General features: G+C 35.3%; 1 protein-coding gene across 1 annotated transcript in view; it reads right to left on the reverse strand.

Moving 5' to 3' along the window:
* Window positions 1-632: 632 nt before the first annotated feature.
* Window positions 633-26,705, reverse strand: part of TBCA (tubulin folding cofactor A) — a 66,806-nt gene continuing 40,733 nt past the window's right edge. The window contains exons 2-4 of the mRNA XM_037530692.2: window positions 13,155-13,260; window positions 3,170-3,256; window positions 633-883 (exon numbers count right to left, since the gene is read on the reverse strand). Of these exons, the coding sequence (XP_037386589.1) occupies window positions 803-883; window positions 3,170-3,256; window positions 13,155-13,260 (274 nt within the window). The 3' untranslated portion in view covers window positions 633-802. The remainder of the gene's footprint in view (window positions 884-3,169; window positions 3,257-13,154; window positions 13,261-26,705) is intronic.

The raw sequence follows: 26,705 nt of genomic DNA on the forward strand, positions 1-26,705 counted from the left end.
AATTGTACTGGAATACTTTGTGATAAAAGAATACTCTTTTCTGGTTAATCAAGGTAATCAAGGTTTAGCTATAGTGAGTGTATGCTGCAAACTGACTTTTATCTTTCCAATTGTGTGGTTAGTGATGTTAGCTTGAAACCTGTAACAGTGGGAATATTTATACTACAGAAATCAGCAAAAGCTACAAATCAGAGGTCCCGCTCCATCTTGAAGAGCTGTTTAACATTTATTAGCACATGACTGGCAAAAGCCATTTATTATTCTTTTAAAACGTAATTCTTATTTGTTCATAAGAATCTTATTTAAAGATCTAGGTGGTGTTTTCTTTATAAATTCATCTTTCTAGAAAAAGTTTAAATTGTTTCCCATTAGTTTATAGTAATAGAAATGTTAAGACTTCACTGAGAAGGTATAAATATGTAAGACCTTATTATGTACAGAGAGGTGCTTTCTTGTCAGAGATGTATGCTATTCAGAATAAACTGCTCAAAATTTGGATTTTTATCCAAAGAAATGGTATCCTATTTTTGCTCCCCCATATTTATGAAGCAAAGTATCCAGACTAAAAAATATTGGTGATTTAATGATAAAAAGTTAGAGATAATTTGTAAAGTATGAAATAAACAATTTTATTAGATGAACTAATTTATTTGACACATTAAATTAAGCAAAGAAAAATATATGTAACTGCATAAAAAGAATCACATTCTCATACTACTTGAATATACTAGCAGTGGTCAAAATAATGAATTGTGGAATGGATCCCAGGATTTAATGCAAAAACACCCTGTACAGAAAAATTTCATGCTTCTAACTTCACTGAGTCCAGTACTGAACGTGCTTCTTTATATTCCTCAGCCTCTTCCAAGTCTTTTTCATTCTCCTGAAATGAAATACAATAAAAAATTAGGTATCTACTTCTGAAAGTTCAGTACTATTTTATTTATTCAAATATTATAAAACATAACATGAACAGCTCAAAAATTTAAAAAAGCCATCTAAATTTAATCTAAATCCACAGTTTTATCACAGTTTTGTTCCTTCTTCATAGATAAATGAAGAAATAATAGGTCTTGTCTTGTCTCACCATGTATTCTCATAAAATAACTGAAAAGCATGGGCATCCAAAGTTGTTGGCATTAAAAATCTCAGAAAAAAAATTAAAATGTTTATTCTAATTCTGTCAACACAACATCACAATACAAAAGGAATTTTTATTAATGGGTGAAAAGTAAAAAGTGAATTGTGTCACACACAACAAAGGTGTCACACCAGAATTAAGCACAATCTTTGAATTAGAAAAGAGAACTACCTGTTAATGAGTATCATATATTCTAGCAAAAGAAAACAAAGCAAATTTTTCATTTTCTGGTATTAAAAAATTGAGTTTTCCCTTGATAGTTTATACAGAAAACTTTTACTAATACAGCATAACAACAAACAAATGAAATATGTAAGTTACTATCATGGGAAATTTTGTTTGATCTTTAATAGATAAAGCTATAGGAAGCAATTCATATTAGATCAATAAAAGATGGAGAGACACAAACAGTTACAGAGAAGAGGGAATGAAGTACGTGCGTATATACCTAAGATAAAATTTTAAGAAAAGGGCTCAGAATTTGCTTAACTCACATTAGTTATAAATGTCTTAAACTGCTACATTCATTACACATTTAAACACGTCTTTGTTCTCTATCAGTAAATATAAGCTCTTTGAGGGCAGAGCTATTGAATACATCTTTACACACAAATATATAATCCACAGGCAGCATTATTATTATTTTTTTAAGTGTATTTTTTTATCCTTTTAAAGGATTTATTCATTTATTTATTTATACAAGCACTGGGCATAGTCAGAAGGGCGGGAGGGTGAGAGAATTCACCAGAGCCAGAGCGGGGAGCGAAGCAGGCAGAAGGACTGAAGCACACTGCTGAGGGGAGCAGCGGGCGGCAGGAGAGGTCTGCGCGCCATGCGGGGACCCACCTCCGGTGGCCTGGGAGCAGCCGGGGATCGAACCGGCGGCGCTACAGAAGCTGCGGGCAGCCTCGCAACCCAGCGCTCAACCACTGCGCCACCGGGGAGGCCCAGCATTATTTTTTTTAAGCAGTTTAATACTGTCTCATCTATTAGAATCATGAGAAAAAAGCATTTAAACTGTTGTAAAATATAAATAGTACTTTTGCTTTGGTAGTATTTAATAGAGCATTAGTTTCCTACCTTCATTTTATTAAAAAATTATTGCCTGTTAAAGAGTTATTCTGACTTTGAAAGTTTTCTACAAATATGGGGTTAGTGTCAAAATTAAGTAAATGTTAACATCTCTCCCCCTCTTTTTTCTACTGATTTAGTCCTAATATTTCAGAGATGGGGAAACAAATATTCTTCAAAGAATACATATGATCATCATGAAAAAGCCTGACATTTTGTTATATGAACAAATATGAATCAGGGGAAGGCTATGTAACTAGTCATTAATATTTAGCTCAAGAAAGAGAAACCCTAAAATGATATTAATAAAGCAAATGGCAGAATTTATCTAATTATTGTTAACAGTAATAACTGATTCTATATGGTATTATGCTTTTATCTCTACTAAGAAGATGACTTTTAATATTCTTAGAATTCTTTATATAAAATAACTCTACCAGTGTATCACAAAGTTTTTGTACTAGCAAGTTGATACCAATGATATGCAAATACAAGTTAGTGTAGGAGGACTGCCTATATTACAGGATTCCCCCGCAAAATGATTTAGAGGCTTGAATCTGAAAAATTTCAAATCCTTTTTATAAGTACCCAAATTCATTCAAAACACTTGGATCTTTTAAAATTTCTATTTTAATGTGTCAAAAAAAAAAAAGACCTTTATGCATGAAAAGTTCAGCAATTCAAGGTATTATGGTCAATGTTAGTTCTATGAATACCTACCTTAAATCAAATGTATTTAAATAAGTTTAAGTAAACAGAATAAATTTGACAAGATTTAGTACTTTTCCTAGCGGTGTAACTTAAAGTGTAATTTAACTGAGTTATTTTTAAAATATACTGATACACAGGGCAGGTGAACAAAACAAGACATTAACTACTTTTCACTGTTAGATATATAAAATTTTGGCCTTCCATGTACTAGATTGAAAAGAATTTTAAACATAAGGCATTACTTACTAATATCTGCAGAAGATCGGTATACGCAGCTTCCAACCTGCGCTGGCAATCTGGGATCATCATTCGGGACTCTTGCAGGATCTCTGCCTATAACAAGAATCTCTATGAGACATGCAGAGATGGTAGAACTTATGTGATTAGCTCACATGTCTGTAAATATCTAAAATATTCAGAGGAATCAGAAAGAGTTATGGCTATGTTAAATGGTTTAATATTTTACTTTAAACCATGCTTACTATAAGTTAGAAAGAATGATTTTATACTGTAAAATATACCAAGTACAAGTTTTAGATCTAAACCTTTGTTGGTAATCACCTTCTCATTCGAAGTGAAAATTAACTGGAAAAGCTTTTCATAAAGCATTCATTTAAAAAGGCTATTTAAAATAAACTATTTCCCCTGCTGTCACAAAGCACCTTTATCCAAAATGGGATCAGCTGGTTATATAAATATCGCCTGCATCTTTTGAGTAATAAAGAAAAACAGTGTTCAGATAATATCACATGGAGATAATTACTGCATGAAAAAAGTTATTGAGTTATTGATCACATCGTGTGCACACTGCAGGAGGTTCTCACTGAAAGACAGAGGTAAAGAAAAATGAAAAGCAAAGACCAGCAGGTTCATATTTTTGATGCTTATCATGCATAAAAAGTTATTACTTATCCTTGTGCTTCATTTTAGGAGAGAGATTATTCTCCCCATGCAGTTTGAGCCAAATTACCAACCTGGCACCCCTCTGAATCTGAACTTGCGCCTATCTCTCCTGAAGACAGACACTACAGAATTAAACACAGGAGTATTTATTCTGAAGGATATTTCTGGACTTAAGAGCCATCATTCAAAGCTGAACTATAACATATCAAATCATAAAAGAAAAAAATCAAATCAATGACTGGAAAACTCAATCAATAAGAAGATAAATAAGTTAGTATCAGATGCCGGACTTCAAATAAGTCTTTTTCCTAAGGCAGTAGGAAGCTTTATTTCTTTAAACTATTCTCAGAAAGAGACAGAGATCTTTTAAACATTTATTTACAAAAACTATTATTTGGTCAAATACCTCTGGATATATGGGTACAAAATTTGAACATTTACTAAGACGTTTCATTACCTAGAACTCACATACTAAAAATGAAAGACATGATTTTATGGTAATCATACTGTATTTTAATATAACTTTAAATGAGTCTCAGTACCTTTTTCCTATCCTCAATAGTTTTGTTGTAGCTTACATTGTAAACAAAAATCAGAATTATAATATATAAAGATGTTCTCTATCTATATCTATTCTCTCAGATGGAAATCTGTTCTTTTAATAATAAGTAATAAGGCACAGATTGAAAGTGTCAAACACAGGATGACCATGACTTTACTTTATAATCAATCATACTATGCCTAGATATTTAATCACTTCCACTGAATGACTTTTGTATATACAGTTGGTTTGAATACATGTGAAAAATCAGTAACAGACACACTTCTTGGGTAAGCAATTCATGTTCCCTCCCCTATAGCATTCCCTTGCAATAGCTTATAAAAATTAAAAACTGTTGAAATGAACGTAAAAAATTAGGCTGAACACAAGGTAAGCCATAATGTATATATGTAAACAAAAATTTTAAAGCTTCAGTGTTATCACTGAAATGAACCTCAAACTGTGCTATCCAAAATAACTTCTATTTGTTATTATTCTCTCCAATATTAGAGAGCAAGAACCCTCAACTAGCCTATTAAAATGGACTCTGACTTAAGCAGGGTCAAGTTCAGTCTCTTGCATACACCAGCCCTAATTCATTCAATAAGTTTACTATGTACCTGTAGGATGTCAAGTACAAGATACAAAGATGAAAAACATAAGGCCTCTGTCCTCTAGTCCAGTAATAGGAGTATAAACATTAAAATAAATATTTGTCATTGCTCTAGGAAGACCAGGCTGCCAAAGGGAGGCAAAGACATACAGCGGTGCTATGAAATTTGGAATCCTTAAACCACATCTCTATCAATGATATAAATCATACTTTACCTTACAACAAAAAAATTACAGTTGTCAGAAATAATTTTAAAAGACTGTATATAAGGTATGATAAGATAATAAAGATAGCCCTCAAATTACCTAAACTATTATCTTTCAAAGTGTTGCTTTTGGGAGAGAGTTACTTGAATTAATGATGACCCCTTTAAAAATATATGAATAAAATTGTCAGTTTGCTCTAATGTTAACTATAGTAAGACTGAAGTTAAGTAAGGCTCCTGGCACAGATTGGGAGGTAAAAGGAACCTAAGGAAGAGAATAGGATGCAATTCTACTGATGTCTTACTGCTTTTATTTTAATTTTTAAAAAGATTTACTTTTATTTATGCATACAAGAGCTGGGGTGTAGTCCAGAGGTGGGGGTATGTGTGAAAGAGAGAATTCACTAGAGACAGAGTAGAGAGCAGAACATTCGGATCTACTGAAATACACTGCTGAGGGGAGCAGCAGGCAAGACAGACTGCTGTGTCATGTGGGTCAGCTCCCTGGATGGAATTTGTACTGCAGTGGCTGCGGATTGCTTCATAGTGCTGACACTTAAGCCCTTGCACCACCAGGGAGGTCCCTGTCTTACTGGCTTTAAAACAAGTTATGATTTTTGGGGTAGAAATTATTCAGACAAAATGGAAATTGGGATAGGTTTAGGACAACTCATATTATGACTGCATGAATAAACACAGAACCCTTCCCTTTATAATCAAACATATATACACTGGGAGAAAAAAGTACTCATTGCCAGATCTTAATTTTTTCAAAGAAAAGAGTTCTGTGAGGCCTCCCTGATGGTGCAAGGGGTTAAGTCTAAGCACAATGAAGCTACTGGCAGCCACTGCAGCACGAGTTTGATCCCAGGCCAGGGAGCTGACCCACATGGTGAAGCAAACCTCGCCTGTCTCACATGCTGTTCCCCTCAGCAGTGTATTTCAGTAGATCCACCTGTTCTGCTCCCCACTCTTTCTCTGGTAAATCCTTTCACCACCACCCCCACCTTGCACCTCTGGCCTACACCCCAGCTCTGGTATGAATAAATAAATGAATCTTAAAAAAAAAAAAAAAAAAGAGTTCTGTGAAATAATCTGGTCAATGTCAAGCTCTATTTTTTTAAAAGATTTATGTTATTTATACAAGAACTGGGGTACAGGCCAGAGGTGCGGGAGGGTGAGAGAATTCACCAGAGACAGAGTGGGGAGCAGAACAGGCAGATAGACCAAAAACACCGTTGAGAGGAGCAGCGGGCGTGACAGGAGAGGTCTGCCACACCATGTGGGTATCTCCCTGGCCAGCCGGAAATTGAACCCGCGCTGCAGGGGCTGAGGCCAGCTTCACAGCGCTGTGCTCAACTTGCTGCGCCACCAGGGAGGCCCAATGTCAAGCTCTTTTGCAACTGCTCTACTGGGATATGGTTTCTAACTTCTTTAATGATCCAGACCATTCACCCAGAATTGACTATTCCTGTAATAATCTATAAACACTGTATTATTGGATATTAGCTGCTTCTGCAACCAACGTATTAGTTTGCCAAACTGAGCTCTAGAGTAGTTCAGAGATTACTGGAAAGTTAAAAAAAGAAAAACAACAAGAAAAATCAATTAAAATGGTTTCTTTTGGGGAAAATTGATAAACCTCTAGTATTGACAAAGGTAAGCTACAAAACACAGTTATCATCAATGAAATAAGATACCACTACAGATCCTGTGTATATCTTTAACATATATGCTTTTATATATGATTATATATAATGTTACAAATTCAATCACTTAGAATGGATCAAGTCCTCAAAAACTACAACCAACCTAAACTCAGCCAATAACCTAAATAGTATTATAATCATTAAATAAACTGAATTTGTAATCTGAAAGTTCCTGACAAAGAATTCTCTAGGCCCAGAGGGTTACATGGGATAATTCTATCAAATATTTAAATAATTAACATTGTCCAAGTTCCCCAACCCCATTTGTTGAAGAGTCTTTCCTTTCTCCATTTTACCCTTTATCAAAGATTAGTCTTTGTGTGGGTTTACTTCTGGGCTCTCTATTCTATTCTGTTGGTCTGTTTGTGTTTGTTTCAATACCGTGCTGTTTTGATTACTATCACTGTGTAGTATAACTTGATGCTTTGGACATATGGGGTCTTTTGTGGTTCCATACACATTTTGTAATTGTTTCTATTTCCTTGAAAATCATCAGCTGGGTTTTGATAGGTAGTGTTGAAGCCTTAAGTTGCTTTAGGTGATATGGCCATTTTAACAATATTTATTATTCCAATGCATGAACATGAAATATCTTGATTTCTATGTGTCTTATTTCCTTTGACAGTATCTTACCATCATTAGCAGCTTTTAATACTTTATCTTTGACTTTTGATAATTTAACAATGATGTGCTTTGGTGATGGTCATTTTACATTTAGAAATGCATACTGTCTTTGGTTTTCCAATCATCCCTGTTTAATTTTTTTCATAGGTTTGGCCATTTCTCAGGTATTATTTATTTGAATAGGGTCTCGGCTCTCTTCTGCATTTTCTCTAAATCTTATTTCTCTCTTTTTCCACTTAGGACAGTTGTATATTTGTATCTTCAATTTCTGAAATTCTCTCTTTTGCCAGCTTAAGTCTACTTCCTTTTGTTCCTGGATCTCTTTTCTGAGATCCTGAACCTGTCTTTCTGTGTATGAGTGCCCTACTAAGCCACTAAGATTTCACTGAGATTTTAGTGTTTTTTTTTTTTTTTTTAATAGAAGAACTGGGGTGTAGGCCAGAGATGGGGGAAGGGGTTTGGGGTTAGAGGATTAACTAGAGAGAGTAGGGAGCAGAACAGGTGGATTTACTGAAATATACTGCTAAAAGGGAGCAGCAGGTGACACAGGAGGTCTGCTTCTTCATGTGTGGGTTAGCTCCCTGGTCGGGGATCAAACTCAGGCTGTAGAGGTGATACTGCTAAGATTTAACTCCTACACTACTAGGGAGGCCCTTTAGTGAGTGTTATTTTAAAATATATGCCTGTCAGGTCCTTGAATTCTGTGCCCTTTATATAGGATTTCTATTATTCTTTCTCAGCTTTTCTAGCTGTGTTCAGATGTTCCTTGCTTTCCAGTACATATATGTTGCTATATTTGCTTTTATTTTCTGGTTAGGGGCTCTATGTCTTTAGTTAGTTTTTTTTTTTTTTTTTAATCTTCTTTGTTCAATTTGGCAGCAGGTGAGGTAGGAATGGGAAGTTAGAGTCCATAGACACACTCTTAGTTTTGGTGGGGATGGAGGACTATTTAAGGCAGAGAGATTTACATTGCCTCTTCTCCACTTTTTCCAAAGCAAACTGTTCACTGCTTCAAGGAGCCCAAATTACAAGTCCTCATCACCTCCTTGCTGCTGCTTTCTGTAATCTCTCTGATCTCCCAGTAGGGAGGAAGGGGGAGAGGGACGCACCACCCATGCTGTTGGTAGCAATTCCTAGCAAATGAACCAATGATCCTGGTGCCCATGTGCATGTAGGTCGTCTGCATTTCCTCTCACTGAAAGGTTCACTGAAGAGATTCACCCATGCCTAGTTTATATGCAGGGCTGTCAGGGCCAGTCTTGAGCTTGAGCTTATTTGAGGAACTGGAATGGCTACCGTCTGCAGCAACTCTCTTGGCTTCTGCTTGTGTGTCCAGACAGTGAAATAACAAACTCAGCGCAAAATATCCATGTTTCAGTTCCTTACCATCAGCAACGAACTGGTGAAATTTCTCATGACAAAATTTAGTTTTTCCTAATTGTACCTAAGGGGGAGGTTTACCAAAACCTACCTACTACACCAACGTTTGGGTGAAGTTTTATAAAAAGCCAAATTAAAAAAATTATATACCCTTTGACTCTTTCATCTAGTACAACAGTCTTGAAAAACAGTAAATTATTTAGAACTCAGGAAGTGGAGAGGACAGGGTAATAAATAAGTAGCATGAGCTGTCTTACGATGGAATAGTTCTCAGATCTCAATGTTATAGTAGTTACACAACGCTACACACGTGATAGAAATGCACAGAACTATGTACACACAATGAGTATCAGAAGTAAAAATATGAATATGTTCTGCAGTGTATCAAAATCAGTTTCATGGTTTGGATATTGTAACATAATTATACAAGACAGTAAAATTAGGGAAGGAGTTGTGAAGGGTAGATAAAACCTTCTCGAATATTTTTTGCAATATCCTTATTAGAATACTATTAGAAAACTATTTATAAACCTGAGGACATGTACCAAGAGAAATAATATTTTCTTGTACCACTAGATATTATTGTAAGTACTATTTTGGTTAACGATTCAACACTTTTAAATTTCTTACAAAATCAGCCTTATACAAGATAAGTCTAATTCCTCTTTATATACTGAAACCTATTATTTTCCATGTTTACTGAACAAAATTTTTCCCTTCATTTTTTAGAAAAAGTATCACATTGTAAATGTTAACTCATATTTCAAGTAAATCACAAAAAAAACAGTTTTACAACAGTATGATATATGTAATAACTGCAAAGTTTTGTGAGATATCTCCAATCATAAATTGTACCTGTTTGTTTTTTAATATTACTTCTGGAAAAAAGAGATGAGGCATGCCTTAGAGGAATTAATTGATACATCGGTCATTCCAGCAAATCGTGCTTTAAGATAGATTAAAACAAAATAAAATAAAACTAGAATACTTTTGCCAGTTGAGGGTTAAATCCTCTGTATTCATCCCTATCTGGAAGATAGGGAGAACAGAGAAGAAAAGGGATTCACAAGCAGAGAGCTTATGAATGTGAGAGATGTACAAAATTATGTATTCGTGAGAATACATTAAAAGGTATTTAATCAGAGATTTGCTATGCTCACCATAGAAAACATCACGGAAAACAAGTATATGTTTTGTGGGTGCTCTGTGCACCAATTAATTAAAAACACACTCTGTGATAATGTGATATTTATAGGATTTTAGTTTGGTTATTATCTACTTCATGTAACTTAGAACTGCTATTCCAGTTATAAGGGTATTTTAAAATAAATATTGGTGATGGATGAAAGAACTGAAACCATAAAATATATAGAAAAATATAGGTAAAACACTACAAGACGTACACCGCAGCATCTTTGCAGACTCATCACCAAAAGCAAAGAAAGTCAAGGAAAAGATAAACACCTGGGATTACATCAAACTGAAAAGCTTCTACACAGCAAAAGAGACATTAACCAAAACAGAGAGACACCCTACTGATTGGGAAAAAATCTTTGCACTCCAGTCAACTGATAAGGGACTGATCACAAAGATATACAAAGAACTCACATGGCTCAACGCCAACAAAATAAACAATCCAGTCAAGAAATGGGCAGAAGAACTTAAAAGACATTTCTCCAAAGAGGAAATGCAAATGGACAACAGGCATATGAAAAAATGTTCACCATCCCTTATCATCAGGGAACTACAAATTAAAACCACACTGAGAGGGCCTCTCTCGTGGTTCAGGCGGTTGAGCTCAGCGCTGTGAAGCTGTCCGCAGCCTCTGCAGTGCCGGTTCAATCCCTGCCGGCCTCGAAGCAACCCACATGGCAAGTAGACCTCTCCTGTCTCGCCCGCTGCTCCTCTCAGCAGTGTATTTCGTCAGTCTGCCTGTTCTGTTCCCTGCTCTGTCTCTGGTGAATCCTCTCGCCCACCTGTGCATCTGGCCTGTACCCCAGTTCTTGTATAAATAAAAAACAAATCTTTAAAAAAAAACCACACTGAGATACCACCTTACACCAGTAAGAATGGCACATATCAAAAAAACAAGCAACAACAAATGTTGGCAAGGATGTGGTGAAAAAGAAATTCTCCTACATTGCTGGTGGGAGTGCAAACTGGTCCAACCACTATGGAAAGCTGTCTGGAGGTTCCTCAGTCTACTAAAAATGGAGCTACCATACGACCCGGCAATTCCACTCCTAGGATCTACCCAAAGGATACAAAAACACTGATTCAAAAGAACACCTGTCCACCTATGTTTATTGCAGCACTATTTACAATAGGTAAAACCTGGAAACATCCCAAATGCCCAAAAACAGATGACTGGGTCAAGAAGATGTGGCATATATACACACAGGAATATTATTCAGCAATCAAAAAACATAAACTCATGCCATTCGCAGCAATGTGGATGGAACTAGAAGGAATTATGCTCAGTGAAATCAGCCAGAAGGAAAAGAAAAATATCAGATGGTTTCACTTATAGCAGGAATATAGGGGAACCCAATAAGACATCAGTAAAAAAATACTAACAGTACAAAACACAACAAAGCAAAAATGGACAATTATAAATCAGAGACATCTTGCAGGGGAGGAGGAGGGAGAGGGATCAGAAGGAAGGAGGGAGGAGCACAGGGGACTGAGGTGATGGTGCACAGGTGCATTGGGGAAGGAAATTTTATGGGGACTCAATCTGAGGGGGTGGGGGGAAGCAAATATTGTTCAAAAATGAACAATGATGTAAAAAATATAAAAAATTAAATAAATAAATAAAATTAAAAAAAATTCTTTCCTTTCAAGTAACAAAATACCTTATAAAAATAAATAAATATTGGTGATGAAAAGAACAGGGCTGAGAAATAACTAAATAAGGTCAACAACTACACAGCTAGGAAAGTAAGCCCGTGGGGTCCAAGAGGATCTAGATGAAAAAAAGTTATAACTATTATGTCATGTTTCTCACTGATATGGGAAAATAATAGAGCATATGAAAGTGAGAGAGGTACAAAATTATATGAATATTTGTGGAAATATAGTAAAAGGTATTTAACCATCCTAATTTTAAGAAACAGAAAGTCACATTCTATATGTAAATCTGTATGAAGAACACTTCATTCATAAAGGCCAATATACTGGGTATCATACTATATATATCTCTTTACAAACCCTCCTGCAATTTATGAATATCTGATACACAAATATACTATGCTATACCACACATACAGCAAGGTTTAGTCTCCCAGAAACTCAAGAAAATAAAAAAGTTCCCTTCCTGGGCAGGTCAGGAAGAGGATATTTCAGATGTCACTGTATTCTTTTTGTATGCAGAAATCAACTACCTATGGAAAAATCCATTTTAAGTGACTAACTTTGCTGAATTAAGTGTGGGTTGTGTATTATTGCCATTTACAACATGATTTACCACCTATGAGTTCATAAATGTGATTTCAAAGATAATCTGTATAAGCTTATTCATATTTTCTTTATTCCTAGAGTTATCTGAATTTCATTCAAAATACATTGGATGCTGAATTTTAACTAAAAGAGCAAGTGATCATATTTACATTTTTAAGAAGATCAACCTGGCTATTAAAGTTGAAAAGGAATGGAGCGTGTCAAGACACAAAGAGGGATGCTATGTATGATGCTCTGTAATAGTACAGGTGATCATGAACTGGATTAGGATAGTGACATTACAGACAGAAATAGAAGGAATATAGGGTGATATTAGATGTGATTATTCGAAGGAGAAAGAAGAATCAAGAAGGGACCCACTAAATGTTTGGATTGGGTATCTGGAAGAATGGAGGTGCCGTTTATTGAAAGGGGAAAAATAAGAAAAGAAATAGATTTTTTTGAGGGGCGGGGGAGGAAAAAGGCAGATTGGATTGAGGGAAGACCAATATTTTTATTTTGGATACCTAAAAGGAGATATAGTTGGGACACACACACACACAGAGTTGAATATATATCCGGAGTTGGCTCAAATTCAGAGATAAAAATTTGGGAGCCACTGACACTAGAATGAGAAGTAGTAACTAGATTCTAGAGCCAGACTGCTGTGTTCAAATTCCAATTATGTTCTTAGCAACTGAATGACCTTGGGCAAGTAATTTAACCTGTAATTCAGTTTCCTTATCTTGGACTATTAATATATTAACTATATGATATTCTGTAAATACTAGCTGTTACTACTAGAAATACATTTTTACCTGCTTTTTAATGGCATAATTTTCACCATCTTCAGCTTTCATTTTTTCAATCTTTTCTTCTTGTTGTTTTGCTTCTTTTTCATACATCACTTTTTCTTTTACCAATCTATAAATAAACCAACGTTTCAGAAAATTAATTTTTTCTGTAGCAAACTGACTACAAGAAATAAACTATATGTATAAATCACAATAAAGTACCAAAATATATATACTAGATGGGGTTGAGGAGGAAGAAGAAGGAAAAATACCTTAGTCATAGATATAAATATGATCCTCATGCCTAAAGCAAGTGTAACTATCAAAACATGAAATTCTTAAACTACAGGACACATTCAGAATAGACAAATATATAGGCATAGTTATGACTTCTATTTTCTATGCTTTTTAAAGTAGTAGTTACTTGATAATTATTTTTTAAATCAATAAATGAGTATCTTCTGGTCAATTTTTTCTCCCTTTCTCTAGGGAAGGCTAAGATTTCATATGAAAACAGTTAAGTTTGTATAATCACAGTTTTTAATGTTACTAAATTATCTTTTCTGAAACACACATGTATATGGTCCTATAAACAAGAATATGAAAAGTTATAAAGGACAAAATTTTAAAAAATCATTCATAGGGCCTCCCTGGTGGCGCAGCGGTTGAGCGCTGGGTTGTGAAGCTGCCCGCAGCCTCAGCGGCGCCGGTTCGATCCCCGACTGCTCCCCAGCCAACGGAGGAGGGTCCCACATGGCGCGCAGACCTCTCCTGCCGCCTGCTGCTCCCCTCAGCAGTGTACTTCGGTCCTTCTGCCTGCTCTGCTCCCTGCTCTGGCTCTGGTGAATTCTCTCACCCTCCCGCGCTTCTGACTGTACCCAGTGCATGTACAAACAAACAAACAAATAAATAAATAAATATACATGCCTCTTTAAAAAAAAAAAAAAATCATTCATAATCTCACTGTCCAAACTACTTCTAATCCATAATTCTGAAATACAAAAAAGGGAAAAAAGGAATTTTTTTTTTTAGGTTTGAAATCTGGATTTTATTTTGAAGATATTTTTCTATAACATAAAGCCATCAGCAATTTTTTTCCCCCAAAATCACTGTTTTACATCCTTGCTAGTGTTGTTACCATAGAACTCCCACCACCCAAACAACCACAGTCCTTCAACATAGTCCATTGTGCCCTCTCTCTCCCTGTTCTCACCCCTTCTAGATTCCCCCCTAATCTGAAAGCTTCAGATCTATGGGTTGGTTATAGTTTGTCTTTTACTCTTTGTTTGGTTTTTCTATATTCTACTGAAACATGTAAGCCATGCTGTTTATCTTTGTGGCTTATTTCACTTAGCATAATCCTTTTCCAGCTCCTTCATGTTATTGCAAAGGGCATGAATTAATCTTTTTTGATTGCTGAATAGTATTTCATTGTATATATATACCACATCTTCTTAATCCACTCATCTGTTTTTAGGCATTTTTAAAATTTATTTATTTTTTTAAAAAAAAGATTCATTTATTTATTTATTTATTTATACAAGCACTGGGCACAAGCGCGGAAGGGTGAGAGAATTCACCAGAGCCAGAGCGGAGAGCAGAACAGGCAGACTGATGAAATACACTGCTGAGGGAAGCAGCGGGTGGCAGGGGAGGTCTGCACGCCATGTGAGACCCTCACCTGGTGGCCGGCGACCAGGTTGGCGACCAGGGATCCAACCGGCGCTACAGAGGCTGCGGGCAGCTTCGCAACCCAGCGCTCAACTGTTGCGCCACCAGGGAGGCCCTGTTTTCAGGCATTTTGATTGTTTCCATGTCTTGGCTATTGTAGGTAGTGCCACAATAAATACAGGAGTGCAGATTTCCTTTCAAATTGGTGTTTTTGTATTTTGGGGATAGATACATAGGACAGAATCACTGGGTCATATGGCAGTTGTATTTTTAGTCTTTTTAGAAACCTCACATTTCTTTTCTTATGGGATGAACCAGTCTACATTCACACCAACACTGCAAGAGGGTTCAAAATGTAAGTTTTTTAAAAGATTTATTTATGCATACAAGAACTGGGGTACAGGCCAGAGGTGTTGGGGGGGGGTGAGAGGATTCACCAGAGACAGAGTGGGGTGCAGAACAGGCAGATTGACTGAAATACACTGCTGAGGAAAGCAGTGGGTGAGACAGAAGAGGTCTGCTGCGCCATGTGGGTAGCTCTCTGGCTGGGGATCAAACTCGCGCTGCAGTGGCTGCAGATAGCTTCATAGGTTGTGTCTTAACCCCTTGAGCCACCAGATAGGCCCCTGGAAGTTTTTTTAAATTAAGTTTGATACAGCAGCAAAATGTGACTTCAGCTGACATGAAACTATACACTTTGTGTATCCTACTTAACGTCAATAGGTATGTTTCACAGCCGAAATATCAATGTGTTTTATTATAGAGATGCTATTATGTAAATGTATATATTAGTGTTAAAAAGGTATTCAGGGCCTCCCTGGTGGCGCAGGTGGTTGAGTGCCACACTATGAAGCTATCCGTAGCCTCTGCAGCGCGAATTCAATCCCAGCCGGCCAGCAAGAATCCCACATGGTGAAGCAGACCTCTCCTGTCAGGTCCGCTGCTACCCTCAGCAGTGTATTTCATCAGTCTGTCTGTTCTGTTCCCTACTCTATCTCCGCGGTGAATCCTCTCACCCTCCACCTGGCCTGTACCCTGGTTCTTGTTTAAAAATAAATAAATCTTTAAAAAAAAAAAGGTATTCAGAAATATGTATGGGCTCAAGAGTTTCATGTAAGAGATTATGGACCTGTATTAATTTTTTTAAAGATTTATTTATTTATGCATACAAGAGCTGGGGTACAGGACAGAGGTGTGGGGGGTGAGAGGGTTCACCAGAGACAGAGTGGGGTACAGAACAGGCAGATGGACCAGAGTACACTGCTGAGGGGAGCAGTGGGTGAGTCAGGAGAGGTCTGCTGCGCCATGTTGGTTGCTCCCTGGCAGGGATTGAACTCGTGTTGCAGAGGCTGCTGACAGCTTCAAAGGTTGCATCTCAACCCTTGCGCCACCAGGGAGGCCCAATCTGTATTAATATTTTCAAACTTTTCCAAGTCTTTTTCTTTAACATGTATGTGCTAAAAATACACACACACACACAAATGAAACAGATTATGTATTATTATTCCAATAATATTAATTGTTCTTTGAAAATAAAGCTGTCAGTGACTATAAAGCACTTTAGAGCAATATGACATTTTATAAAAATATCCTGTGGAAAATTTAAGCTATTATCATATTATAAATAATATAATGATGAACATCCCTACTAATACATTTTATGAATGTGAAATATTTTATTAATGCCTAAAATATATAGTGCTGATACGAAATTAGACTTTTCCAGTAAACTAGTGATCATTTACTGATGAACTTTGTCATTCATGTAATTAAAAAAAAAAATAAAGTACAACTACTAAACCAATCTATCCTATTTTAACTTACCTTTTGGTATTTTATTTTTGTCAAAAAGTATGCCAGATTTTAGTTTTTAAATATTAATAAGCTTATGAAATCTTAAATAGATGTAAAATTAAAAATAGGAAAGTGGAACATCAAGGGGAAAAATAAATCTGATCACCAATATAAGCTGTACATAGTACAGAAAACTACTGGGGGAAGATTACTTTCTAAGAATAAAATTCATATGCAAATAAGCAAAGCAAATGAATAAAACACAACAAAAATGACTCAGACTGTGAAAAATATGGCAGTCATTAAAAGGAAGAGGGGGGCCTCCCTGGTACAATCATAGTGCTGGTTAATTCGCAGCACTACAGAGCTGTCAGCAGCCACTGCAGCATGAGTTCAATTCCCCAGCTGGGGAGCTAGCCCACATGGTACAGCAGACCTCTCCTGTCTCACCTGCTGCTCCCCTCAGCAGTATATTTCAGTCAATCTGCCAGTTCTGTTCCCTACTCTGTCTCTGGTGAGTGTTCTCACCCCTCCACCTCTGGCCTGTACCCCAGTTCTTGTATGCATAAATAAATAAAATAAATCTTTAAAAAAGAGGAAGGGGAAGTGGGAAGAATGGATAGAAGGGTCAGTTTGATAGTATAAATGGTGTTAGAACTTTGATGGTGGGTGCAGTGAGACATATCCACATGTTAAGGTGAGAAGCTGGACTCTGGAAATTTATACAGTATTGTAAACATATGGCAAATCATTTTATTTAAAAAGAATAAAATTCCCAGAATTGGGAAATAAAATGCTATAATTGAAAGGACTTCCTAAGTGTCAACTACAATCAGTGAAAAAAACCCCTACATCTATGTACATTGATGAGTATTTCCAGAAACCCAAGAATATCAAAGCTTTTAAAAAGAGAATAATCTATGAAAATAAAGAGAATCAAATGGACATTATATTTCACATTAATAACACAGATATCAGAAGACAATGAAGCAATTTCTTAAGAATTGAGAGAAATGATTTATAACTTAGATTTATAACAGTGAGGAAAAATTAATTAGCAATTATTTGCTGGGGAGTAACTATGTGCCAGCCACCATTTTATAAACAAGGATACAGCAGTGACAAAACTACAAAAATCTCTGCTTATAGCATATTTTAGTGGGGAAATAAAGATAATAAATAAGCAAAATATATATAGCATGTTACACGGTGATAAATACAATAAAAGAAAAAGCATCAAAGGAGGACTGGTAGTACAGGCAATGTGTAATTTAAATTAGGATGGTCATTTCCTCTTTGACAGGGGAAATGGAGTTAAAATCTGAAAGAGGTAATAAGTCATGTGGATAACTGATAAGTGAAGTCTTAGGACAGCGAAGTGGTTGTTAGCTATATAAAAATTCAAAAAGTTTACTATGCAACCTTCCTGAGAAATTTACTTAAGAATATATAACAGCAAATTGAATATAAAAATCAAGAAAGGAAATTATGCACAACATAATACAATAGTCTATTTTAAAAAAGATCCATGGGGTTAAAAGTGTGCCACAGGACTGGAAAACAGTCTAAATGAAAATGCATCTTATAGGAACATCTGTAACAAAAGGAGTGGTATAGATTCTAAGTAACAGATACAGTGAGTAAGGAAGGAGAAGAAAATTCTAACACTTGTGCTTTTTCTCTCAATAATACATTAATGGAGCCTCCCTGGAGGCACGGGGGTTAATACGCAACCTATGAAGCTGGCGACAGCCACTGCAGCAAGAGTTTGATCCCTGGCCAGGGAGATAACCACATGGCGCAGCAGACCTCTCCTGACTTGCCCGCTGCTTGTATGTCGGTCAATCTGCCTGTTCTATTCCCCACTCTGTCTCTGATGAATCCTCTCACCACCCGCCCCACACCTCTGGCCTGTACCCCGTTCTTGTATGCATAAATAAATAAACCGTTAAAAAAATACACAAATGGAAAACAATTAGGGAAAAGACACACAGAAACAGACATATACCCAGTTACGGTTGTAATATGAAGCATTTGATGGAAAAGAAAGTTCATTTAATCTGGGTTTATAAGAACAATGTCCTTTGGAAAGCACAGGATCTACCGAGAAAGAAATGTAATCTTGGGCCTCCCTGGTGGTGCAAGGGTTAAGACACAACCTACGAAGCAATCTGTAGCCACTGCAACATGAGTTCGATTGCCAGCCAGGCAGGGAGCAACCCACATGGCACAGCAGACCTCTCCTGTCTTGCCCGCTGCTACTCTCAGCAGTGTATTTCGGTATATCTGCCTGTTCTGTTCCCCACTCTATCTCTGGTGAATCCTCTCACTTCCCACACCTCTGGTCTATACTCCAGTTCTTGTATGCATAAATAAATAAATCTTTAAAAAAAAAAAGAAATGTAATCTTATGCAACACCTGTTATTTAAATGGTATATAATTATAATCTAACCCATTTATTCAACTTTTAGAATAGACCTATGGAAAAAATATATCTATACTACTTGTGTGAAATAGTCAATTTGTGTTTTTAGCTAAGGAATGTCTACCAAATTTTTTCTTCCAAAAATCAAGATAAGTGGTGGCAAATGAAACTAGCATTTAATAAAAATGATACTAACACCTGTGTAACCAATTCCCTGTATTAAATTCCTCTGCTTTTAATCTCTAGTATTATTTTTTTTACTGACTGTTACATTTCTCCTATCTCTGAAGAAAGAGAGTTGAAGGAAGAGAAGAAACTTATTGAGCACTATTATGAACATGTCTTTGGGACTTTATTGCACTTCCTACTTTTAATCCTATTTAAAGCTCCTGTTAATTATGCCTTCCCACAATGTTTTACAAGAGAATTTTTAAATTCAAATACAACTGAATCAGTATTTATCAATGTTTCAGAAATGAGTAAAATATAAACTATATTTCATGAAGCTTTGGTGAAAAATGATGTTAATGAAAATTAAGCTGAAGACAGTAACACTGATGAAAGAAGATAGCAACACTGATGAATGACTTTTGATGTTTTAGCATTTCCAATGGCCATCATTAAACCTGCTCTTTCAAAAGAGTCCTGTAATAAAGACCAACAGCTTTAACTCAAGAAGAGTTACAATACTGGCATCCCATGAAACATGATCTAGAACACAACGAGGCAAAAGCTTGAATCACTCAAGATAAGCTTAGACTAAAAAAAAAAGTTAACACATACTGATTATTTAACAGGATATTTGCTATTTAATCTTCAAAATAATCTTATAGTAAGTACCAACATTATTCTCATACTTATAACTAAAGAAATTCATGGAGCTTGTTCAAGTTTTTACAAATCATGTCACCTATATAGCTCATATTTTCAATTTACAAAATAATTCTGCACCTTATAGGATATTGAGAACCAAAAAGTAAAATATCAATGACTCTAAACTGTATTTACATGAGTAGGCATTAAGTGGCTAAATATCAATTATAAACTATTAAGGGGGATAAAATGTTTAATGGTACTACAAAAGAAATAATACGGCACCAGGAAAAGTTTATCTGCTTACAACTTAAGAAAACTCAATAACTTCTTGCCAAATAGCCTTAAAATCCATTTGAATGAGAAATGTCTTCAAGATGAGGGAAAGAAATTTTTTGTGTTAACAAGTTAAGCAAATTTTTCTGCAGAGCATGTCATGAGAAAGAGGTCTATGGATTTCACAGTAAAGACCGTATTTAGAGAAAATTTTAGACTTTTGAAAACTAAGGGCTTTTGAAAAAGAATGAGACCCAGATACAGAGAAATGTGTCTTTATAAAAGTATGTGGGGACAAAAATACCAAGAAAATGAAGGGAGGAAAATCCATTTATTTGGGAAAATCCAAGTTGGACTGCAAATTAGAAGCTAAGTGCAAAGCCATCTGCAGTAAGAAGTCTCACTAGCTCCTTCATTAGAATTCCATGATTTAGTACTTCTTGTCAACATAGTGAGACATATATAGTTAAAATTCAGTGAGTTTTAGCTACTCTCTATTGATTTGATTCTTTCATTATCATTATAAAATCCAAATGAGAATTTCCATTATTCCCACATTTCAACTAAAAATTAATGTTTGAGGGTCAGCAAAACTAAGGAAGAACCTGTTACAGTATGCTACTCGAAACTAAACAAAAATGTGCTAAACACAAATAAAATGGGATGGGTTTGGAGATGTTTCTGTCTGGTGGAGTATCTTCTCTTTCTCCTTACCCACTTACCCTTCTCTATTAGTTCTTCTAAACTTAATTCAATTCAAATGTCCTTGTCTTCAGAGGACATGGAATTCTAATGAAGGAGCTAGTGAGACTTCTTACTGCAGATGGCTTAGCACTTAGCTTCTAATTTGCAGTCCACTTGGATTTTCCCAAATAAATGGATTTTCCTCCCTTCATTTTCTTGGTATTTTTGTCCCCACATACTTTTATAAAGACACATTTCTCTGTATCTGGGTCTCATTCGTTTTCAAAAGCCCTTAGTTTTTAAAAGTCTAAAATTTTCTCTAAATACGGTCTTTACTGTGAAATCCATAGACCTCTTTCTCATGACATGGTCTGTAGAAAAATTTGCTTAACTTTACTTGTTAACACAAAAAATTTCTACCCTATTCCTCCCCAAGTTGCCACTGTGATCCTTCCTATGGCTCTTCATCACATATTTATCTGCATTATAGAATCTATCACAACAGGTTAAAACTTTGTCTACCTCTACCCTTGAAAATGGATGTCCTGGGAATTGGAAATGTCACTTATCAACACCTTTGAGAGTAAAAGTCTCACAGGTAGGTTTACAGAATGAATTCATAATCACCCTGAAAAGCAAGCAGGTTAGCTATCATCATCCTTATTTTCAAATGGTAAATAGTGATTCAAAGAGGTGAAATGACTCACTTAAAGTCAGCTGACCAGGAAATAGTAAAAATCAGAATTTGAAATTCTGGCTTCTCAATTTGAATGTATGCTGGAAAAATCTTAGTTTTCCACCTTCTGTATCTTTCTTTCTGATGAGTCTCCTTTACCACACACATAATACTTCTCTTCTGACACTTCACTTACCAACTGTGTGGATGTTTTCCCCACTTCAAATAATTCTCTGCAACATCAGCTGGATGTTTTATAATTTAACCAAATCTAACAGTATTTACCTGGAGATAGTGTCAGGCCTAGTCTCCCAAGAATGCCTCTCTCCTGAACTTCAGATTCCAGTCTACAGCCCAGATTATCACCTGGATTTCGCACCAACCAATTATAGATTGGGACTTCGAATGACACTTCTTTGGGTTTGATTAGTTTGTACAGTTCACAGAATTCTGGGATATGATCACTTTCACTATTTATTTTAAACATTATTTATTTATAAAAGATTAATAAAATATTATTTATTTATTTTAAAGATTTACTTACTTATACATACAAGAACTGGGGTATAGGCCAGAGATATGGGGGGTGAGAGCACTCACCAGAGACAGAGTAGGGAACAGAACAGGCAGATTGACTGAAATATACTGCTGAGGGGAGCAGTGGGCCAAGGCAGGAGAGATCTGCTGCACCATGTGGGTAGCTCCCTGGCAGCTGGGGATTGAACTCGTGCTGCAGAGGCTGCAGACAGCTTCATAGGTTGCATCTTGATCCCTTGTACCACCAGGCAGGCCCTCACTACTTTTTCAAAGGAAATTTTTAAAAGGATACAGATGAACAGCCAGGTAAAGAAATACATAGGCCACAGTCTGGGAGACTCTTCACGGGTACTTTTGTCCCTGTGCAAATGGGGTGCCCACTCTATGGATAAGTGGATGCTTCCACTTGCCTGGAAGCTCTACAAACATAGGCACTATCAATTATAACTCCATTTCTAGGCCCATACCCTTCCCTAGAACATGATGGGGGACTGAAATTTCTAATCTTCTAATCATGGTTTGGTCTAGTTACCACTCTCACATCTAGAAGCCTATTCAAAGTAACCCCAGTTGAACAAAAAAATGCTCTTACTGCTCTTACCACTTATGGAAGATAGGGGTTTAAAGAGCTCCACATCAAGGAACCCTGAGCAGGAATCAATATATATATTTTCTATTATCTCACTGTGACAATACTGTCTAACACATCATTTTATCTGATAAAGTAAATGAAGCAATTTTCAAAATTTAAATTTTGTTTATCTGTTCTAAAAGTTAAATAATTCCATGGTTCAAAATTTGAATGGCACAAAAAAGTACAAAATAAAAAGGTAACCCACCACCCCCATACCTAGCTCCTAACAACTCAGTTCCCATGTTATCAACTTCTTATGTATCCTAAATGAAAGAAATTAATTGTTCGATTTGATGGTATTTGTTACCTTATCATCTTCTAGTACCCATTAATTAATGCATTAAACTGGAGATGGGTCAAGTTCTATTAACTCCTCAAGTAGAATATATGCTTTAATTATTTCTAATAAATAAGACATTTTGTAAACAGTTAAAATGATGCATGTCAAATATGAAATCAATACCACTATTTCTTGTAATATTGTGAATCTCAAGGATTAATAAACTCATGAATCTTAGGAATTAATAATTTAAAAACATGTAAAACTAATTATTTCACTAATCCTCTGAGAGGTAAGATTAAAACATGAGCACTAATAAAAGGGCTAAGAACACTGTGAATAGCTTCTGCTTGAGTTTATATAAGAAAGCAATAACACCTTCCACAGCTGCTTCATCTCCACACAAAACATTATGAAATTTTAATTAGTACCTAAAATCACAAATTTCTCTGTAAACTTGACTTTTTATCCTCTATTCAGATCTACATATATCTTTATAACATCTCTATTTAAATACCCCATCAACAACTAATTGAAGCAGGTTGAAAACTCATCCCATTATTACTCTTCTATATACCTTTTTTCCCCAACTTGAGCTGTCAATACCAGAGTTATACAAATACTAGATAAAGTAGGCCTGGCCAGTGAGAAGTTCATGGAAAAAAGCTAAATTGTAAGCTCAATACGAGCCAAGAATGTGATGCAGTTACTAAAAACCACAAACCACGAAACAATAGCCAATTCAATCTTCGGTGTATTAAAAGAAGCAGGAAATCTAACACATCATAGGTAAACTGTATTATACTGGATGAAGTGCATCTGTTCTATTATTATTCATAATTTATGTCCAAAATATAACTAGAAGTAAAAGAGATTAAAGGCAAAATGTAAAGAAGGACCCTGACAAACTAGAGTTTTAGCAAAGGACTATTGAACACTACCTTTCTATTTTGTGAAATAGTTCAATTTGCCTAAAATATTCAGCGAGATGGGTTATATAGTCAGTCCATACTAACCCAAGTTATCATAACTAAAATGGGCAGGAAAATGACTTTAGTTGGTTGGTAACTGTCACTTCTCATGGACAATGAAAGTGAATATCAGGAGTGAATATCAGTAGTGAATAAAAGTGAGTATTATCAAATAATAAGACCAATATAATGTTGTTATAGCAATTGTTCCTGGTGATCTATTATTCTTGGAATTATTGATGATACTACCTGGGAGCTGAATGTAGGATTTTTTAGTTGTAGAGCCCTAGAATCTGGAGGACTCATGGTTTTAGGATTAGCAATTTTCAAAGATACTTTGATATATAATGTGTTTATTCAATTTGTTGTGCTAACGTGTTCATTAGTTCAAAATGCAAGAAGATACATATGAAGATTTCCTCTACTTTATAATATTAATATTGAGGCCCACATTTAAGTGCTTTGTACAGAATAACAAAACAATCATTAACTGTTAATGCTTTATTCAGAAAATTTCAAACATTGGGGATAATTTTCATACTCTATTCTTATCTAAAGTTATATACACACAGTAATCTGGTGTATATTAAAGGGCCCAATTTCAATGAATATTTATTTTGTACTTTATCACACATAAAGCATTTTTTAAAAATCAAGCCAAATTTCTAAGTCTTTAATGGATTAAATATTGCTTAAAATAATATTTGGTAATGGTACTTGACATAGGGCAATATTTGATCTAATTTTAACAGCTTCTAAACCTGCTTTGAAAATTCAACACAGTGAAATTTTCTTATTCTAAGATTAGACTGCTGAGTCCAAAGACCCTAATGCCCTCCTAATCCTTCTTACCTATGTCACATTATTTTTTTGTAGTTCTGAAAACTTGTATTATTTCTAGTATTTCACACTGTTAGTCCTCAGTTGTTTAAAGTAAAATAGTCATTTTACAGTCTGACTTTCTAGATTTATCAGTAGACACTTTAAAAATTTTTTGCATTTTCACACAACTGAAGGCATACCTAACCTTTGGCTCTTGTCCCTTGAACAGTATGAGTGAGCATGCAAAAACATGAAAAGCATCTACTTTATCTCATACAAACACGTATTTTATGGCATTTTAAGAATATCACAACTTTTTCCATATTGTTTTAAGCAGTTTTTATGAATTATTCAGGTGAGTTATTTGATATAATCTTTCAAGATCATATTCTGCAGACAGACTACCATGACTTATTTATAGCAAACATTCCTTTCTCGGTTCAACCCCCAAAACCTAAGCAATAACTATAGGACTTGAGATTAAAAAAAGACACAGTGGGGGCCTCCCTGGTGGTGCACAGGGTTAAGCACCACACTATGAGGCAATCCACAGCCTCTGCAGCATGAGTTCGATTCCTGGCCAGCCAGGGAGCAACTCATGTGATGCAGCAGACCTCTCCTGACTTGCCCGCTGCTCCTCTCAGCAGTGTACTTCAGTCAATCTGCCTGTTCTGCTCCCCACTCTGTCGCTGGTGAATCCTCCCACCTCCCCGCATCTCTGTCCTGTACTCCAGTTATTGTATGCATAAATAAATCTTTAAAAAAAAAAAAAGACACAGGGGTTGGAATTATAGAAAGCTGATTCAACATGTGTGTCTGTGTGTCTAAGGGGAGTCTATCCTTTAGCTGATGATGGAAATACTAATATAACCAAACTGCTATTTCTCAATGGTGGTAATTGTTTCCCTTCACACAGGAAAAAGGTATGTTCTTCTAAGAGATGTTAATAGATGTAGTTAAAATGAAAAGGTTTCCATAAAAAAATTAAAAACTTGGAAAATACTCATATTCTATTCCCACCTGAAGAGTCACATGATCAGAGTTATTGAGCAATCTTAAAATAAAGAAACATGTTAAATTTAGTTTAACTTTGCTCTTCTCAAATTAATTTGAGCATAGGACACTTTCCCAACTTACCTATTAAGACACATTGAACCAGCTTTTGTAGAAAACCAACTTGGAATCCCAAATGAGAGGCAGGTACTATTAAATTTGTGAAAGTGTATTTGACAAATTTCTATAATGTATTTTTACCTTATATTAAATCTTAAAAATTCTATTCAAAATTCCAAATTAGAGAACTTAATAAATCATATTAACTCTCAATTAAACTATATAACACTTAAAATAAATCTTAATGTGATAGTAATAACAACTCAATGATATAAAACTAGTACATATCTCTGCATGCTAGTGTAGTTAATGTTAAATAATTGACAATGAACTTTATTAACTATCCAATCATTTTTTAAATATTAATTTACTTATAACTGACATCATGTTTTAGCAGAAAGTAGCTAGCCATACCACATCATCATGCTTTTAAACAAAATTTTTAGTTTGAATAATTATGTAGTTACATATTAAAGCCAACAAAATTCTTAATACAATTTTATTTTGCTACCTTAGACATGGTATCTGGAAATAATAAATACTCAGCAATCCTTATGTTACAAACTCTGTATAGGAACACTAGTTTTTAAATATAGGTACTTTTAATAAGATAGTTTTAACAGAAATTATCTAAATAACCCTTTTTAAATTGGTTCCTCAACTAAATTTGAGTTTATGAAAAAAAAATCACTACGTGAAACTTGTCATATTTTGGACTCATATTCATTAACAAATATCCACTAATTTAAATAGCACAAATCACACAAGGCATGAGGCAATATTTTATTATGGCAATGTAGGCTAAATATCTTGCCTTAACACCGTGAGGAATTGAGATTCTAATTTCCTAAACATCTGATTTACCTACTAGACTATTT

The sequence above is a fragment of the Talpa occidentalis genome, unplaced genomic scaffold, assembly GCF_014898055.3.
Source record: "Talpa occidentalis isolate TD23 unplaced genomic scaffold, MPIMG_talOcc4v2.1 talOcc4.6, whole genome shotgun sequence".
In the NCBI taxonomy this organism is placed as follows: Eukaryota; Metazoa; Chordata; class Mammalia; order Eulipotyphla; family Talpidae; genus Talpa; species Talpa occidentalis.